This window comes from Trifolium pratense, linkage group LG2, assembly GCF_020283565.1.
Source record: "Trifolium pratense cultivar HEN17-A07 linkage group LG2, ARS_RC_1.1, whole genome shotgun sequence".
Classification (NCBI taxonomy): Eukaryota; Viridiplantae; Streptophyta; class Magnoliopsida; order Fabales; family Fabaceae; genus Trifolium; species Trifolium pratense.
Genome location: NC_060060.1, coordinates 13,567,525 through 13,587,065, shown reverse-complemented (window position 1 = coordinate 13,587,065; position 19,541 = coordinate 13,567,525). Strand labels below are relative to the sequence as shown.

The 19,541-nt window shown below is 34.1% G+C and overlaps 3 protein-coding genes across 6 annotated transcripts; all 3 read right to left on the bottom strand.

Moving 5' to 3' along the window:
- Positions 1-477: 477 nt before the first annotated feature.
- LOC123905611 (phospholipase D delta) lies at positions 478-8,130 on the bottom strand. Its single transcript, XM_045955285.1, has 10 exons — positions 6,841-8,130; positions 6,558-6,674; positions 6,044-6,238; positions 4,660-4,965; positions 4,467-4,535; positions 4,161-4,308; positions 3,570-3,718; positions 2,760-2,912; positions 1,640-1,840; positions 478-1,010 (listed from the first exon to the last, which is right to left on the bottom strand). The coding sequence occupies exons 1-10, from the start codon at positions 7,777-7,779 to the stop codon at positions 714-716; spliced, it is 2,574 nt and encodes an 857-aa protein (XP_045811241.1). The 5' UTR covers positions 7,780-8,130; the 3' UTR covers positions 478-713.
- Positions 8,131-11,026: 2,896 nt separating this feature from the next.
- Positions 11,027-16,709, bottom strand: LOC123905612 (pentatricopeptide repeat-containing protein At4g02750-like). 4 transcript variants are annotated; one of them, XM_045955287.1, is made up of 4 exons: positions 14,316-16,709; positions 13,620-13,846; positions 12,062-12,183; positions 11,027-11,377 (listed from the first exon to the last, which is right to left on the bottom strand). In XM_045955287.1, exon 1 carries the CDS (start codon positions 16,566-16,568, stop codon positions 14,322-14,324), a length of 2,247 nt encoding a protein of 748 aa, XP_045811243.1. In that variant the 5' UTR covers positions 16,569-16,709; the 3' UTR covers positions 11,027-11,377; positions 12,062-12,183; positions 13,620-13,846; positions 14,316-14,321. The 4 variants fall into 4 exon arrangements, with proteins under 4 accessions (XP_045811243.1, XP_045811246.1, XP_045811242.1 ...); XM_045955290.1 differs by having other exon boundaries at positions 13,620-13,841; positions 14,316-16,676; XM_045955286.1 differs by lacking the exon at positions 12,062-12,183 and having other exon boundaries at positions 14,316-16,676.
- A 1,524-nt stretch (positions 16,710-18,233) lies between these two features.
- LOC123905610 (uncharacterized protein At1g76070-like) lies at positions 18,234-19,286 on the bottom strand. The gene has a single exon (XM_045955284.1). It carries the CDS (start codon positions 18,951-18,953, stop codon positions 18,465-18,467), a length of 489 nt encoding a protein of 162 aa, XP_045811240.1. The 5' UTR covers positions 18,954-19,286; the 3' UTR covers positions 18,234-18,464.
- Positions 19,287-19,541: the final 255 nt, after the last annotated feature.

The window sequence follows — 19,541 nt, the reverse complement described above, 5'->3', positions numbered from 1 at the left end:
TAAAATAGCTTTACATGATATCTAATGAGATATTAATAAGAAGTTTAATATCAACTTGTAAGAATATCGTTGCTCACACTTTAATTAGGGTGGCTTCGGCCTAGTTGCCGCTTTTTTGAGTTGATTCTACTTTTTTATTAATGAAATGAGTTAAATTTGATATTGTAAAAAAACAAAAACCTTATTTTATTAAGAAGCAGAGTTTCTACGAAAAAAAAAAACCTTATTTTACACTTAATCATTTTTGAATAATTTTTATTTATCCAATTTTGTACGATCAAACTCAAATTTAGAGTTTCTCCCAACAATAACTCAAAAAATTTAGAGTTTCTCTCAACAATAACTCAACTTTCAAATAACTCAACAATAACTAACATAATATGTTTTCTCGAATAAAAAAAAATCTGGAAAATTCAATTATTATGATACTATAAAGGAACCACTAATTTGAGTTTTGGAGCGTAGATTATGTTGCAGAAGACTATGAACAAATAAAGGAGTCATACAATACAATTGACACAAAACAATCTACAAATTGGTGATCTTTTTTACAAATATGAATTGTTTACCTATGTGAAAGGTTTACAAGTAATTTGAACAATCAATTCTAAGTAGAGAAAACTAAACACTTCACTCAATTGCCATTCCCCGTGACGAGGCAAGTAACACACTGCAACATTTATCAAAACATCAACCAACATGAATTCAGGAGTTTACGTTGTTAAGATATCTGGAATTGTCGCAGAATGAGCCCCCAATATCTTACCACCGGCATCTGGGAAATTCTCACATTCAGGTAATGAACTGATCTGGCCATCAGAATCTATTTGTACAGGATACTTAAGAAGATGTCCCTGTAGCAGTGACATTTCTTCAGAAGAGTAAATACTCCAATTATTGTTTGCAATTTCATTCACTTTACGCACACACTCTAATCTCTCTGGTTCTTTAAAAGTTTCATCTAACATGCCAAGATGCTCAGCCCAAAGTGACATTCTGTAACCATAAATCTGCAAGGATAAAATAAATTATCACATGGCATGTATAAAAGAGATAAGAAGTTCTAAATTAAGTCATCAGATAATCAGTAATGAATTTTCTCCCAACAGACATAGCACTGAAAAGTACAAGAGAAACCTAGTTGAAAGGTCAAACTATAAATTATTTTTATTTCGTTTACACATGATATAATTTAGTAATTTAATAAGGCAAATGCTAAATAGTGCCCCGGGGCACTCTTTAAGCCCTTAAATAGTAAGTTTTTTATAGAATTTTTATGGAAATGCGTAAAGTCAACGCATTGGAAATTGGAGTGTTTAATTTTTTGAATAAAAAGTTTCTTTTAATGGAATGCTTAAAGAGTGCCCCGGGGGCACTCGTTAGCAAGACCCATTTAATAAATTGGCAGGAAGTCATTCACATTCATCATAGGATAAGGGTTATTTTCCAGACTACTTAAGCATTAAGCATCAAATCATTTAGTAAGTCGATATATCTATAAAATCTACTCATTAAGATGAGGTGTGATTTCCAGCATTAAGCATCAAATCATTTTAGCTGCAATGTTACACATCATTTGCGGCGGTAATTTTCCAATTAGAAAAGTTGCTGCTATTATAGCTTAATGAGAAATACAAACCTGGCCATGTGGATGTTTTTTCCTCGCAGACCATGTGTAATGGGGTTGATATGAACCCATAGCTATCTCAGTATCTTTAGTACCAGCCATAGATCTTTGGTTTATGTTAGCAGATCCCACTATAACATATTCATCATCCACGATCATCCCCTTGGCATGCACATAAATCATATTTCGGCGGTATTTAAATGCTCCAGAGATCTGAAAAAAACATTCACAACCTATTCATGTTCAATGTCTACCATTTAAGATAAGTATTTCAAAAGTCAAGTAGAATTTGGATATTATAAGAAACATGTAAACTGGAATATAATCAAAAGAAAAAGAAAAATTGCTGTGTTGGATGAATTAGAAAATATCAACTACAATCCAAATAGCATAGAGATAAATCTATCCTCGCTCTCAGAGCTATCAAAATGTATTTTCCAAATTTTATCAACGTATATGCCCCCTTATTGTTCTATAATAAGAACAGTGTACTGTATGTACATTTAGCTCAACTGATAAAAAAAATGTCGAAATTGTTAGGCCAATGACCAGGGTTCGAACACCGGCTCCTCCACTTGTGTGTCTGAGTTTATAATGGCTTTGCCATTTCGTCTTTCTATCAAAAAAAATGAACAGTGTACATTTGGCAAAAGACAAATTTGAGCAACAGTTTTTTTGGTTACAAAGCAACATTTTTGTTACAATTTGATCATAATATTAGTAGCCAAGTGGCCAAGCCTATAGAAAGATACATATACACATTAATGTATGAGTCAAGTTCTACCATGTCATATACACGGTGAAAGGAAAAGGCAACTGATCTTTTTATGTTTGGGCATATGTTAGTTAAAAACAGAAGATGTAAGGTGGTTGCTGAACTGTGAAGATTCAATGCTTGTTTGTTATCTTCGAAAGCCAAAGAAACACACAGAGATAAACTAAAAGATTATGGTTTAAATTTGTATGATTTGAAAATGGTTAAGGCCTTATACTAAAACTACATGAAATTCAATACTGACAGAAAATGCCACAAAAATATGTCCATGTGTATTAGAAGTAATCAATGTTTATTGATAGTAATATGATGTACTGAAGCCTAAACAAAATGGATGTTTTATTCGGAAAAAATTACCGGAGCACCATTTGGGACTGAGCTTTCTTCATTGAAGTGTTCCCGATTACCAAGGCAATAGAAATTGAGGTAATCTTGTGGGTGCACATCAGTAAGTTGCATTGATTTCAATTCCTTAGCAACAACATTATACATCATTTGCATTGTCTGACCCTGTGTACAGAAAACATAAAACTGAACATAAACACTTTGCTTTTTTGTTGCTTTTATGATCTTTTAACTCATAAGTCAGAAAAATCCTCTAATGTTGGGTAGATAGACTTTGGACAGTTGAATACAAGTTTGAAAACCATTCATAAGAACAGTAAACGTTTATATTTTGATAAGATACCACCACACCGACATCAAACCAGCATTTGTGAGAACTCACTCCTTTGATTTCGTCATTAGCAATTACTTACATTGTGCTCTCTAAAATGCACTGAAGAGAATCCGGATCCTTGGACTTCATAATCAGAATATTGTAAATTTCCATGATTAAACAAGTTTATAAACTGTTGGGAGTCCCGGAATAGTGGTTATTCGGGAGAGGCAATCATCACTTAACAAATCAGTTTTGCGGGGTTGCGTTATGCCCAACTAAAATTTTAAGATGGTATTACAACTTATCCTAGATTCGTTGGGCCACCTGTTAATGGACCACCCGTGTCATGCTCTAGATACTAAATTTTGGGAGTGAGGGGATTGTGCTGGGAGTCCCACAGTGATATGGTCTACAAAGTTGTTAGAAGTGAGAGACAACCATCTCCTTAGAAGCCAATTATGTGGGGTTAAGTTAGACCCAACCAAAGACATTAGAGAGTCACATACCTGCCAGAAAAGGATTTCTTGCACAGCTCCAGATTTAGGATCACCTTCTGGCCACATTGGTAAAACAATATAAATAGCAAATCTCTCCTTAGCTCTAATTTTACTAGCGATTTTCAGTGCCAACTCCATTGGGATAAGATTATCAGCCCCTGAACACAGAAGAAAACATCAGTTTGACATTGACTAAAGACAGTGGAACATTATCTCATTATCCTTGAAATCCCTTTTCCATCCCTTTTGCCATACAAAATATGTACAAATTAAGAAATTCATGTCTTAAGAAAATAATATGATTCCCTCAACAGCAAAAAAATATGATTTGTTTTTTTAAGAAAAAGATGAAGTGTATTATGACAAAGAAGTTCAGAGTTGGGAGGGGAAAAATATTCCGTAGAAATAAAAATACTACTACTACAATCAGCATTTAATCAAATTTGGACCTAATTCCCACCATAGCAACAATACTTTTCTATCAGATCAACTTCTGAAAGGAATATAGATTTCATTTCTTTTGTCCACAACAGAGGAAACCACCCCAGTTAAATATTAGGCAGTTATTTTGCTTTTCAAAAACAGAACATTTAACCTTACCTGCATCTTTGTAAGATGGCCATGCATATGAAGATCCAATGAAATATTGGTTTTCAATATAAATGAAATGTTGAGCAGATCTGATAGCTTGGATGTATCCTGTTTGAATGCTTTTGTCTATAACCAAATTTTTAGCACATATGAGATTCTGCATACAAGATATGTAATATTTTTCAGATTAATTCATATATAAAATCTCAAACTCAAATAAATAACTTATTTACATAGCTCGTCCAAGTTATTAGCACATTATATGTACAAATATAAGAGGATGGACAGTGAAGTAAAATGCCGGTTAATAGAGACCTGGGATAGAGCATCCTCAAAACGTTTGGGAAATCCTTTCAAGGATCCTGAGTCAATGGAGCGGAAGATCTGTAAAATCATGTGTAGCCCAATAAGAGTTGGAAGAAAAAGTAATGAAATGAATCATCTCCATTATCAAGAGAGAATAACATGCATGTAATATTTACTCAGACAAAGTTTGCTTTTTGCCAACCTGAACATGCCAGTTTTCAGGATCATCTTCACTGGAAACCCATACCAAAGGATCATCCGCAGGAATAGTTGTAAAATCATTCTTTGAGGGAGGATTAGAAGGACTTAATATCCACGAGATGCGTTCTACTCTTATTAAAGCATCATCATTCCACTGAGATGCTTTTTTGAAAAGAATTGCAAACTCTTTCCACTTGGTTGATTTTCTCCATCGCTGTTCAAAATTAATAAGAATATCATATGCAGCAGGTCCATCTATTCTGCAGTGCAAATCATGCCATGGTTGTCTAGGAGCCCTTGTTCCAGACTATCACAAAAAGCAAACCAAAAAACAGGGAACAGTAAAGATAAATCAGTTTATGTATAATTTTAATTGAAAAAAAGAAAAGAAGCCAAGCGTTACAACTTACAACATTGTAACAAAACCATACTGAATACAGCGCATATTGGTAGCTAAGCAGAACCATAGAAATTGCTTTCTTACTGAATAATCAATCCATAATATTTGGAGCCAACAATTACAATTGGTTCATCCCTGGCATTCAACCATAAGACTAAGTCCAATAAATGGCATAACTAAGATTGTTCTAGATTGTGGGTAAAAAAAGATTGTCCTAAGGTTGTTATTTGGAAGAAAATAATACAATTAGGTTACTCTAAACAAAATTTCACCTTAGAATTTGACACTTTGTGGTCTAATACTTGAAATAATGGTGTGAAGGCACAACCTAAGCCAAAACAAGACCCAAGACAGCTTCATGGTGGCCACATGACAGAAAGGATTATCTCTAGCAAAATAATTGTCTTGTATGTGTAGTGCACTCGGCTATTCGGGTAAGCATGACGGGTGTCTTAAGTTCTGCTAAGTGGTAACAAACCCGAATGATAGATAGGGATGGTGCAGCTCTTACGATTCAATACCATAGGCGCTATACTAAGACATAACAAATAATGTTACAAATGATAAATTTTATCAAGTTCAATATCATTGGTGACAAAAATCAACCAACTTTACTGTCTCTGAAAAAGAGTTTTCATACAACCTAATCATGTATCCTTCCAATTCAAGTATTCAACCCTGTAACTAGAGGGCCTTCACTAAGACATTATCAATGATATCACATAATATACGTTTTATTCAAAAGCTACTACATACTTGGTAGACAAATTAATCTCATACATAATCAAAGTCTACAAGGCCTATCTCGTAAAATCTATAAATATAATCCTCTGACCCTGTAAATAACTTAGGAACTTAACCAAGAAATAATGAATAATTTAACAAGAAAACAATCCATTGTAAAAGATCATATAGGAATGACTCGAGTCCCAACAAAAAATAAATTCAATGTTAATTAATATGTCCAATTGGGATGACAACTTACAGGAAATGTCGGATTGTGGAAATCACCAGCAAATACAGTATCAAGGTCACGAAAAAGTCGATGCTCAGGTGTATCATAGCGACCATCACACATATCAAGACCTCCTATAAAAGTGGTAATCTTTCTGTTATTACCAGCAGCCTGTGAGTCCAAAATAACACATTTTTGGTGGTGTGTGAAAACGGTTCCAACAACCTGCATAATACAACATCACACGCAATTTCACTATAGAGTTTGTCTCAAAAGACATAAAACCATTTGACCATATCACAACTGAGAAGCCAGACAACGTTTTAACTAATTTCTCATACTACACTTTGCATCAACAAAAAAACATACCCACAATTTAGAGCTAAGACCACAAAACACAGGGTATTTCACATTTGACTCCACTGATTATTAACTCAAAGATTCCTATATCCTGACAATATACATAACATGAGTTATGTATCAACTTTATAAAACAACAAATCACACAACAGCTATCTACACATATTTACTGACAAATACTCACCTGCTGCTTAAAGAAGCTCATCTTACTGCTAGCATAGCGAGGCGCCAAAACACACATGACAGAAGAATGCTTGAAAAACTTCCTAGTTTCCTCATCATGAGTCTCCATTACTCCAGTCTGCACCAAAACACGAAAATGCCCAATAAGCAATAGCACATCGACCAAATTATACAGGCTTACTTACCTCTAGCCGAACTCTGGATTACCAGAGCCCCTTCCCCGGAACAAGAGGGTTAATACCAAACAAAAAATGATAAATGCTAACAACATTCGAGTTTCTTACCGTCTTGAAGAAGACCTTATCATGGGAAGTTTTATCATCCCAAACAAGTAATAAAACTCTCACACCTTCTTCAGATTTATACTTAAGCAAATCACCAAGTGTTAAATCACCACCCCGCGGCAACGGTCTAGAAGGTTCCCTAACAAGCTTAATCTTATGGTAAATTGACCAACCCACTATATAAATCATGTGATGAGCTTCTGTTATAGCATAACATATATCTTCCCAACAATTCTCCGGTTTATAAACCTTTCCACCATCAAGCTTAATCTCCGGTACCATTCCGTGTGGACAATGTGCATCCTGGTAAAGCCTCACAGAGCTTCCCTTCCTCACCGGAAAATAAGTATGTCTCACGCCTTTATGTTCCGGATCAGCCGCAATGCCACGAAGGTATAGCGGATTCTGGTCCACTGGCGTGAACTTCATTTCTAAATTAAGTGCAGTGTCCGGCTTCGGCGGTTTCCCATTGGCTCCGATAATCGGAAACCAATCGGAAATCAACTCGCCGGAGGCAATTCTCTCCGCCGGAATCTTAACTGTCCCCATAGTTTGAGCACCAAAAACATCATCATCTTTAACACGAAATTCCAAATCTACAACCGCATGTGCTAACGGAATGTTAAACCGTTCCTTCCAAACAGGATCCGGCGAGTTCTTAAGCACACGAGTCCGTGCAACTGTTGCTTGCGGCACCATAACGGTAACATACGGATCACTCGTTATGATTTTTCTCCGGTGATGATGATTCCGATGACTAGAACCGTCGGCGGCATCGGAAGTTGAATTGTATTTTATAGTGTCGCAAGCGGTTACGCAGCGGCGAAAACGCTCTGAAACGATATCCATGTTAGGTAACCGGCGAGCGGCTACGATTGTTAAGTCGAGGTCGCCGTGGAGATATATGAAACCGTTTCCGTCAGCGCCGGTGTCCGCCATGGGTGGAAATGTGTGTGTCAACGTGCGCCTGGTGTAAAGTTTTAGGATATAATAATAATTGAATGAAAAAGTGAGAGAGAAAAAGGGGTTTTATAAGTGTTTTTTCAGTTTTTGGCAACGGTTTGGGTTTTTGTTATGGCTTGTAAAAGAGGGAGTGGAATCAGTATAACGTAACAGTTTGAGTTTCAAGGAGAGTGAGGGAAGGTGGTTTTTTTTTTTTTTTTTTTTAAGTTTTGGATTTTTCCTTTGCTTGCTTGTATTGTTTCACTTTGCCAGAGACAGAGTGTTTCTGTGAGGACAGAAAGACAGAGTTAGCGTGGCTTCTTCACAGGGTTTCATGCTTATTTTGGGAGTTTTATTATATACTAGCGGGCCAGGCAGGCGCGTTCCGCGCCTGCCTGTGTCTAACTTATGTACCCAAAAAAAAAGATACGCCTTATGTTATGGTGAGTTTGTTAATAAAAGTTTTTTGTTGCTACTAAAAAAAAGCAAGGGTAATGTTGGTATTATGAAAATTCTACCCCAAAACTCATGTATTCTTTTTATATATTATAGTATACAATAGATATAGATGAAAAAACCATAAAAAAAAAGAGATGAAGTTAAGGGCAATTATGGAATAATTAAAAAACCATAAAGGAAGTTAAGGGCAAAATGGACCAAAAAAAATCCAGCCCAAACTCCTTTATCCCCTTTATATATTGTTATAGATATAGTATAGAATAGATATAGATGAAAAAACCATAAAAAAAAAGAGATGAAGTTAAGGGCAATTATGGAATAATAAAAAAACCATAAAGAAAGTTAAGGGCAAAATGGACCAAAAAAAAATCCAGCCCAAACTCCCTTATCCCCTTTATATATTGTTATAGATATATTGATGATATTTATTAGTGATTAAAAAAATTATTCTGTACCAAAAAAAAACTTATTATTTATATGATATAATTTTGTTTTTTTAAGTAGTTTCACGGTTAGAAATTCCACGTTTATGATGAATAACTGAAATGATCGAGGTTCAAACTTTAACCCTGCATATATATATATATAGATATATATAATGCAATGTTTTTATCAAGCTCACGAAACTATATGATAGAATTTAGATAAAATGGTATGAGTTTTTTTCAATTTAATTGAAGGATTAGTCTTCGTAATTGAGCGCAAATAGTATCATGTTAAAATATTGGTTTGCGTCGTAAAAATAAAAAAAATGGTTTGGAACGCGTGGATTTTGATGTAGAGATTCGGTAAGGGTACGTGGAACGGTATTGACAACGCTGAAGGGGGATGTGTGGGATTAATTTATTGGGATTTAGTCTTCATTATTGGCTTTGGGTCCGTTTGGTAAAAATAAGCTATAAGCTAGCTGATAGCTGATAAGCTAGCTGATAGCTGAAAAGCTAGCTTATAGCTGATAGCTGAAAAGCTAGCTTATTGAAATTAAAGTGTTTGGTAAAATTAGCTTTTAAAGTGGTTATTAAATATAAAATTACATAATTGATAGTGGGTAGTTTATTTTTTAGAGTGGGTAGTTATTAAATTAAAGGGTAAAAATGGAATAAAGTGTAAAAAGCTATAAGCTATAAGCTCAAATGCTACTTGAAATAGCATCTGAAAAAAAGCTATAAGCTAGTACAAAAAGCTTGTTACCAAACACCTCTAATTTTTTGAAACAAGCTTATAAGCTCATATAATAAGCTATAAGCTAGCTTATTTGTGTTACCAAACAGAGCCTTTGTTGTGATTATGATTATGGGTGCAATAAATCAATTCTTCCACGTCAAAATAAATTCATAAATAAATTACTAGTATGTAAAATCAATATTTTGTTGTTTAGTGAGATCTTAATCGTGATGTGGTGTGGTATTAAGGTGTTGGATAAGATGATTATGAGATGAAAGTTGAAAGTCATGAAACTAACATTGAGGTTGCTTTTCACGTTGGTGGCAGGTAGGTTAGGTGTATAAAGATAGTGGGGGCACGTCCATGGGTCTCTGATATCGACCCTCAACGGCTAAGAACAACGACACACACTCATCACTCATGTGTCCTACCACGAGCCTTGATTCCATTACGAGGACATTGTGTCTCTGCTAATCTAGGAATGATTCTTTTTACCATGCGGTATATGTTAGGATCGTATGGTAGTTCAACTGATTGAGTTAATTGAGTTTATGGTTAAGGAGTTTGAGGTTCGGAATTCGAGTATTGATGAACTATTATAACAACTAACAATTTGTTATTGAAAAAAACGTAGGGGTATATGTTTGATGCATGTATAATACATAGAACAAACTAGCTTGTTTTAGTATATTCATTAGTACTTTTTTAGGCTTAATCAATATTGTCAAACTCAAATTTTAACCTTAACTCAAATGGTTCTTCACATAACAAAACGTTAAGTTATGATCATTTTCGTTAACTGATCTCATCATATTGCCGTAAAATATCTCATATACGACAAGTTGTTCATCAACTAAGTGGCAAATAACTTATTGTACTGACATGTTTTTTTTAGGCTTTCAAAGTGTTTTGACACTAATTTTTTTGGTACTTTATTTTGATACAAACAAAACAATTGGATATTCATGACAACAAAATATATTAGGCATTGCATCAGTGATTACAAAAAGGACCAAAGTCAGTGATGTACTTCAAACAGCTCCTTTTTACATCTAAATAAATTATGACATCTATAGAGTTATTTGTGAGAATAAATATCATGATTTTCTTTCTCCCTCCCTTTTCACATGCATCATTAATGGACTATTTGCATAAAGAACTTATTTGCCGGTTTAGGTAAAGAAATCATAAATGACCATAATTCCCAATAGTTAACAATTTCCACATTCCCGCATTTGGTCGCATCGGTGACCGTTGGATTGAGATTGGATACTGCAAATTTTAAATCTCAATTTTTTATTTGTTTTTGTTATTAAAAAAAAAAAAACTACACTGTTTAATCTCGATCAAACCATCACCGATGTGGTTGAATGCAGAACCTACTAACAACAGGAATCCCAAATCTAAGTTCTAACTCCCACCCTATTCCATCCACAAATTTTCCTTCCTTGCTACTTGTCTAGATCCAAACAAACGTGTAAAGCAACCCAAGAAGAACATGCTATTGCTTGGAATTGAAACTGGAAAGTATTTTTAATGACTTAGGAAGCAAGGCAACTTCATCGTGGGAGTTGGAGTTGAGTTGCAGCATCTCCCTGCTATCACCATCCAGATTTGAAGTAAATAAATAACTTTCATCAATGTCTTTTTCCACTAGAAATACAATGATGCAAAAACCATATTGGCCACCCCAAATGTCTAAAACTTCATTTTCTTGTTACATGGCAACAGAAAAAGTCAAGTTAATATGAATCCAAATTCTCTACAGTTTTAATAACTAAGGAGATCTTGGCCATTAAAATTTAATTTTTGCTTGAACTTGAACCTTGCATGAGACAATGAGAGAGGCATGATGTTTTGCACCTAAGCTTCCACCTTTGTGCTTTCTTCAAGCTTCATATGGAAACTATTGAAACAATCAGTTCAGACCAAATTTCTATGCTTCATAGAGTGAGAGAATGAGATTTCAGACCTGACAAAGTTTAGAGGAAGAATAATTTTGGTAAGACTATAGACATATATAGTGATAAAATTCAGTTCTCAGATATAATAAGACAAAAATTATAATGAATAGACAAAAGGAACAATCGACAGTGAATTCCTTCCGATCCTACACATTTTGAATTGTTGATCAACCATATCAATTCACTTTCATGTCACAAACTCAACTACATATGGAAAGAATCAATTCATAATCTTTACTTGGTGGGAATTTACAAGATATCAGTTCATCATATAAATTGAAGAAAATAAAAAATGACACAATATAAATTGAAGAACTATAAGAAATGTTAACAAGGAATCCATACATGATGGAAAGCCACTATGATAACAGATTGCATATATAAGACAGGAGGATAAAGTTAATAAAGACAAGATATAGGATGGTTCAACTTCAAATCCAATCGTATTTCCCCAAAAAAATTCAAGTTGAAGATCTAACTTTTCATAGGCCTTGCTAATCATCTCATTGGTATGCAGTTAAGATGCATGTAATTTTTGCAACCCAAGTCAATTAAAAAAAGAAAGACAGAAAATACATGTATTCAAACTCTCTTTTTTCTGTAAAGCCAACAAATCGATTTTTCCAAAATTAGACACGTACTCAGAGTTTTTTTAGTATAGACAGGTACAAAGATTCAATCATAAATCTTACCAAAACTAAAATTTATCCAAGCATAGGCCAAATTGGCTTTGGCTAAACAAAATCACTGCAAGTTAGCTTCATCCAATGTGAATAGGGACAATGTGCCAAAATCAAAGCCGAGATATTGTAACCTGAACCATGTTGCAACAGGATTTTCCACAAGTGACTAAAGGTTTTGTAATGAGGTTCCTCAAAAACCAGAAAAATAGTGATATAGTGAATGCTTTTAGGAAACTAAGCATAATTTTTCTTTGAAGAAATAAACACAACAAAATGTTATCAAAAGGTACTTAATGACTTACCAGCTGTATAAGTTAATTACAACTTCTATCGTTAAAGTCACAGTATTGAGACATGAGCACGTGACTCGAAGTGTACGCATATTGACACTCACATCACAAGTACATTAAGCTAGGAGCTTTAACAGAAATATAATCACTTAATGAGTATGTTGCTATGTATATTTATAATAGCCAAGGGTAGAGATGTGTTCATATTGAACTCAATAAAAACAAATAAGAAAATACGAATAAACCATCAATATAATCCTTAAACTCACTCTCTCTAATTTAGTCCCTAAACAAATGTAAATATAATAAGTAGTCATTTAAGTATATGAAATTTGTCAATTTAGTTCTTGCTATTAAGATATTAAGGACTAAATCGATGGATTTTCATATACTTTATTAAATTGACAGATTTTATATGCTTAAATGACTACTTTCCACAAGTAATAATGAAAAAAGTCACAACATCTGAAATATATACTGCTTTACACAGACCAATGACAAAGATAACCTCATAATACCAAAGAGTCAAGACCTTTTATTCTCACCTGTAAGGGCAAGATAAGATAGAGACAGTGCTATAATAAGGTATAAACTAGATTCCGTGTAAGTGGGTTTGCTGACAATTGCAACAAAATATGATAAAGATTACTCATGAGGCTTCGCAAGTGAGGAAAAAATAGAAAGTAAGACTCCTTATAACATACTAGTTAAGTGTAAACATCTTATGCATGCTGCTGACATGACATCAGGGCACCACCCCTCGTACCCCAAAATTAAAATGCAAACTAACAAAACAAAATTGATACTATTGGTATAGCTGATGATAAACAAAAACTCACAAAGAGCAAATCTCAAAAATTAAGAAAAATAAACCTATGATTCAAAAACATAGAAGATGAAAAATCGGTAAATCTATATGCAAGAGAATTGCCAATTTGCAATCCTTCTTCTCGAAAGCTGCATTGAACGCCTCTTCCATCTAATGGTTCTTTCGTTAGAGTTATCAACTAATAAAAGGAAAATTTGATTAACATTAACATTTTTCCAGTTTGGATAAAATCTGAACAATAAGCTTTCTCTTGTAAGTTTTTATGAGACTTTTCTCTCAGACCTAAGTAGTAATAGAATAAGCAAAATGAACAGAGAATAAGAGAAGAGAGGAAAAATTGAAGCAATGTTGAATTACTGGGTGTGCTTAAACTGGAAACAATGGAAAAACAAAGAGGAAGAATAACTGAGAAGATTAGAGAAGGCAAGGATTTTGATTTTGATATTACCATGTGGTGAGAGAATGATTTGCAAAATAGTTGTTGAATCACAGCCACCACACCACACACCACACGACATCATCACTCTCACTGTGATTCCCAAGCAGCTTCGCCGCACAACAACAATCGCCCCCTGTTTAAATCCTCGTTGAATCACCGCTACCGCAGGGAAACAACCACTCCCACTTGATCTTCAGTGCTAAAAACGTTAACCAATCTACCAATGAAGACCTTAACTTCAACAACAAACAAAACCACGCACAATATCACATTTTTTGCTTTTTAAAACCTTCATGACAAAAAATATATACATTAAATAATGTAGAAAAGACATCTGACAATAACAGCCTACAAATATCTACTCTATGACAGATGAAATACTAAATAACTTAACTTGTAAAGTGCAAATGACCAGCGATAATTAAGGAAATCACAGACACGCGTCCATTAAAAAAATGAAAGAAAGACGGAACCACTAAAAATGTGTTTCAACAGGAGATTTGGGGGTTATCCCCGTTGTTAAGAGTATAGATAATATCACAGATATGAATATGTAGGTCACATAGACAACACAAGAACATCAAGTAACGGTATCCATCGATATATGCTCATCTACTGTAACACTGTACTAACATCTAAAGGTATTTGAATTAACCTTTTCAATATTACTCTAAGGCTAAGATGATGAGGTCAGACAGAGAGTACCTCCGATCATAATATGTCAAAAACTGATTTTATGTCAGATATGTTACTCTTGTCTCTCATGTGTGCAAATAAAGTATTCAATATAATTTGAATATTTTCAGTTCTCAGCTTTCCTGGATCGTCCGAGACAAAATGTTGTATCTGATTTTGTACTTCAATCCAGCTACAGCCTGGTAGCTTTCCAGCTTCTCTCTCCCTCATTAGCACTCTTAATCTTTCAACCTCTTCCCACCTTCCAGCCTCAGCCTGCATGTTTGACATGGTAATATAATTGGAGGCGTTATGCGGCTCGAGTTCTAAAAGCCTCACAGAAGCAATTTCACCAAGTTCCATGTTCTTGTGTACACGACAAGCTGCAAGCAGTGAACCCCATAATCCAGCATTTGCTTTCACTTTCATCTCCCTCACTATGTTGAACGCTTCCTCTAACCTACCCATTCGGCCAAGCAAGTCAACTAGGCAGCTGTAGTGTTCAGCCAAGGGTTCAATAGCAAAATCTTCAATCATGCATTTAAATAAATCCAAACCCTGATTGGCTAAACCGGCATGACTGCAAGCTGACAACATCCCAATAAAGGTAACCTCATCAGGTCCCGTCCCTTCTGATAACATCTGTTCAAAGGCCCAAAATGCCTCATTGGCATATCCATTCAAAGCATAGCCTGAAATCAAGGAATTCCAAGAAACAAGATCAACACATTCAATATCTTTAAACACTTGTTCAGCACTTTGTACACTTCCGCATTTTGCATACATGGCAATCAGAGCATTGCTAACAAATAAGTCGTTTATGTAACCACTTTTCAGGATGTATTCATGCAGTTGCTTGCCTACTTGCAAAGCAGCAAGATTAGCACATGCACTTAAGGAACATGTAAAAGTTGATTGATCAGGTTTCTTTCCTTCCTTCCCCATCAAAACCAAACTCTTGAGAGCCTCCAAGTATAAATTATTTTGAAGGAACCCTGTAATAAGAGAATTCCAGGAAATAATATTTCTTTCCACCATTGCCTCAAAGATCTCTGCTGCTCTATCCATCTGTCCCAACTGAGCATATCCCGAAATCATAGTATTCCACGAAACAGCATTCTTAACAGGCATTTGTCTAAATAGATTGAGAGCTTCACCCATTCTTCCACTCTGGCAATAGCCTGCAATCATGCTGTTCCAACAAATTGCATCACGTTTACCGAGTTGACTGAAAACTTGACTAGCCTCATCTATCCTTCCATTCTGCATTAGTCCTGACATCAATGCTGTTTTCGCCGCTATGTCTTTGTAAGGCATCTGATTGTAAATTTTGTGTGCTTCATCAAGCTTACCAACCCGAACATACCCATTAATTATTGTAGTCCATGATACACAATCTTTATATGGCATTTCTTTGAACAACTTAACAGCTTCATCAATTTGTAAGTCTTGGACATAGGCTGCAATCATCGCATTCCAAGAAACCACATTCTTACAAGGCATTCTGTCAAAGAGTTTCCTAGCCTCTACAATATTTCCGTGTCTAGCAAACCCGCACAACATCGTAACCCAAGAAACAGCATTAGGATTTGGAATCCTCTCAAACAATTTCCAAGCAGAACTCAAGTCACAACTATTAACAAACCCAGCCACCATCAAGTTCCATGAAACCACATTCGTCTCTGCCATCTTCTCGAAAAATTGCATAGCCAAACCCATTTTTCCATTCTGCGCATAACCAGCTAACATAGAATTATAAGAAACCAAATCCTTAACCGGCATCCGTTCAAAAACTTTCTCAGCATCATCAAACCGACCCTTCTTTGCATAACCAGCAATCATTGCATTCCAACAAGCAGTGTCCAACTTATCAGGAACCAACTCAAGCAATTCTCTAGCCTTTTCAAGCTCCCCTTGACGCGTATAGCAAGTTATCATCAAAGCCCACGAAAAATTATCTCTTTCTGGCATTACATTAAACAACTTATTAGCTTCTTCAACCATGTTGTTGTGAAGATACCCAGAAATCATAGTGTTCCAAGAAATAAGGTTTCTTTGAGACATTTTATCAAACAGTTGTCGTGCCTCACTAACTCTACCATTTTTGGCAAACACAGATATCATGGAATTATATGTGGCATGGTTTTTGTGGATTACATTTGAGAACACCCTTTTGGCTTCTTCAACTTTTCCTTGTTTTCCTAGATGGATAATTTTCTGGTTTTGGTTGAAGACATTTTTTCCATGTTCAATTGTTGATCTTATTCCAATGTCAAGTTTCATTGAGGCCTAGGATGTGCCTCCGAAGTGTGTTCCCTACAATGATCTTATATAATAAGGCCACTCAATTTCAGTTTCAGGTGCTGAATATATGCATATTATGTTATTTAGCTAGCTACTTTGAACTCATAGCTCATATACTTTGATTTGAGATGGTGTATTGGATTGAGATTTTAAAGGATTTTAAAAGACTTTTTTATGATAAAAAAATCTTGTGGTATTCAATCAAAACTTTTACAAAAGTTAAATAAATTTTGTGGTATTCAATTAAGACAATTAAGATTTTTTTTTTAAGTCAACAAAATCTGTTGGTATTCAATTAAGATTTCTTAGTATTTTTAAAATGTCTGTTGGTATTCAAAAGTCTATAGATTTTGATGGATTTTCTTGTAGAATGGATTTTGAAAGACTTTTTAGTTAAAAATACACATAAAACACCATTTCAACAATCTCACTCAAACCCTTCAGATTTTTTATAATTTTCCAAGACTTTTTTTTCTACCACTTACCGGCAGACTACTGTCAAGCTCATCGATTTTTATGCATACCTATATCGTTGATTGTTTATGCTGTGGTTAAACGACCTTGAGGTTATTATATGTCCACACAAATAAAAACTACAGGAACATGATTCAATCACTGGATATCATCATTCGTTAAGAACCCTAACATATATAGCATATGATTGAAACGTTAATCATCACACCAACACGATATCGTTGATCCATTTGTTTCTTTATTCAAATATCGATTACATATGCACAAAAACATGATGTTTTTCTTTTTTTTTCTTACCGTAAAAAATAAATATGATGTTGATTTTTCTTCACTTTTTTTTTGTTAAAACGTTAATTTTTTTTTCTTTTTTGTGTTATTATTATTAGAACCATTTTTATTTTCTTTATTTAAACATTTTAATTTATTTATCATTTTTTTTTATTCACTTTTATAATTTTATTTGTTTATATTATGTCCTTGATGTATTTTAAGGAATGATTGATTGATTGCTTATATTTTTAGAAGAAATTTGTATTGAATTTATTGAGTCATTTAAATCTTAAAAATCCATAAAGTTTTTTAAAATCTCAAAAGTCTAGTTATAAAATCTCACAGATTCTTGTATTAAGAATCTTGATTGTAAAAAGTCTTTTAAAAAAGTCTTTTAAAATCTTACAAAATCAATATAATCTCACAAAGTCTTTTAAAATCTTCAATAATTTTTTTGCCAAAATAGTCTTTCGAAATTTCAATCCAATGCACCCCCTAAATAGATAATAGTGTAAAACTTGAAGATTATAAGATTTTACACGTCTGCTACTTCAGTAAAGAATTTAGTCCATTGTCAAATTTTTATTTTTATAATGAAAGGGTAAAAAAATATTTTGAGGCTCTTTTCCCCACCTCCGACATTCATTTAAAACAATCTTATCGGAAAAAAAAATCAATTTTTTGTCTAAATGGGTATTTTTAAATCATTTATATTGTTTCTGAATATGCACTTTTAAAAACGTGCCTATTTTTTAATAAAGAGAATGGAGAAACGATGACATCTTATATCATAATTTTTTTTTCTTGACCACCATGGAAGGTCGTGAAAGTGTCCATTAAATTTAAATTGCAGCGCCGCCTGAGTCTAAAATCAAAATTATTTATAAAAAAATGCTCTAATATGTTTTGGTGTGACTACAACAAACATTAAATCATCTTTTGCTATAGAGCACTATAAATGAAAGTTACATTCTTATTATTACCAAAATAAAAATGTTACATTCACCTTAACTAAGTTATTAAGTTCAACTGGTTAATGAGTTTTTCCGAAAACTTCGCGTCCGGACTCTGAATTACTGGGGCGTCTTCTCGTGAGAACGAGAGGGTTAATATAAAAAAAATATGTTACATTCACCTTTCTGATAGTGTTGCGTCAAAATCATACAATGATCCTCTCCCACTACTAAATTTCTTCATAGAATCCAAAGTTGGAGGGACACTACTCACCATAGCTGAATACTTCTCTTCCCCACCTTGCTTCCCACCCTCATAACTTCCCTTAGAATTCCAAACCAAAAGCTTCTTTTCATGACACCTAACAGAATCATTGTTTTTGGTTGAAACTTGTTGAACCCCTTTATGTAACTTCATGTCCTTTTTCTTCTTCTTCTTGGACTTAACCTGACCGATGCACGAGACTTTCGGAGAAGTTGGTTCTTTTGGACTAAAACTAATTCCCCTTTTGTGCTTTCTTCTATGTTCTTTAGGGAACAATGAAACACCGTGTGTCGTAGGCGATCGACAAGGACTAAGAGTTGGGTTTTGAAATGCAACTAGTGACACTGGTTGTTTTGATAGAAACTTCAAGAACGTGGCTTTAATTTTGAATAGTTTCTCCATCTAGATAGAGTCTATGTGTTTTGTGATGTGCTCTTTTGAGCTCAATGGTTTTGAATTATGAACTTTTTGAAGAGTGAGACTATATAACTATATAAGGGACATAAGAAGAGGTAGCTGAAAGGAATAATTCATATTTTGAAATCACCTAATCAAAGATGAAATATTAGTGATAGAATATTATGTAATTAAGTTTGATTTTCAGTAATTATGTCTGTAATTATTTATAGTTATTCTCGTATGTTTGACTTTACCTATGATCATTTGTTGTCTTTACATTGAAGTTATGAGTTCGATCATCTGCTCCATTGTAAAAAAAAAGTCAAACCTAGGAGAATAATTATAAATAATTACAATAAATCAAACTTAATTACATAATATTCTATCAATTAGGATGTAATTAAAGAAAGATTATGGTTGACATTGGTGATAGAAAGTGGCATGCTAGGTAGAGTGAGAGTAGAGAAATTGTACAATGAAATCAGCATAAGTTGCCGGCACAATATAAAACATAATTTGAACTTGGAATATATTGGTCATGGTTACATTACATAGGTTGATGCGTCATTGTGACATTGAAATAAGCCATTT

Bases quoted from the DNA above. Each gene is read 5' to 3' on its own strand.
- LOC123905611 (XM_045955285.1), bottom strand. From the start codon at position 7,779: ATGGCGGACACCGGCGCTGACGGAAACGGTTTCATATATCTCCACGGC. The intron at 6,239-6,557 runs GTGAGTATTTGT...TGTATTATGCAG, and splicing joins TGAGCTTCTTTAAGCAGCAG to GTTGTTGGAACCGTTTTCAC. The intron at 4,536-4,659 runs GTTGGCAAAAAG...ATGATTTTACAG, and splicing joins CTGAAAACTGGCATGTTCAG to ATCTTCCGCTCCATTGACTC.
- LOC123905612 (XM_045955287.1), bottom strand. From the start codon at position 16,568: ATGAAACTTGACATTGGAATAAGATCAACAATTGAACATGGAAAAAAT.
- LOC123905610 (XM_045955284.1), bottom strand. From the start codon at position 18,953: ATGGAGAAACTATTCAAAATTAAAGCCACGTTCTTGAAGTTTCTATCA.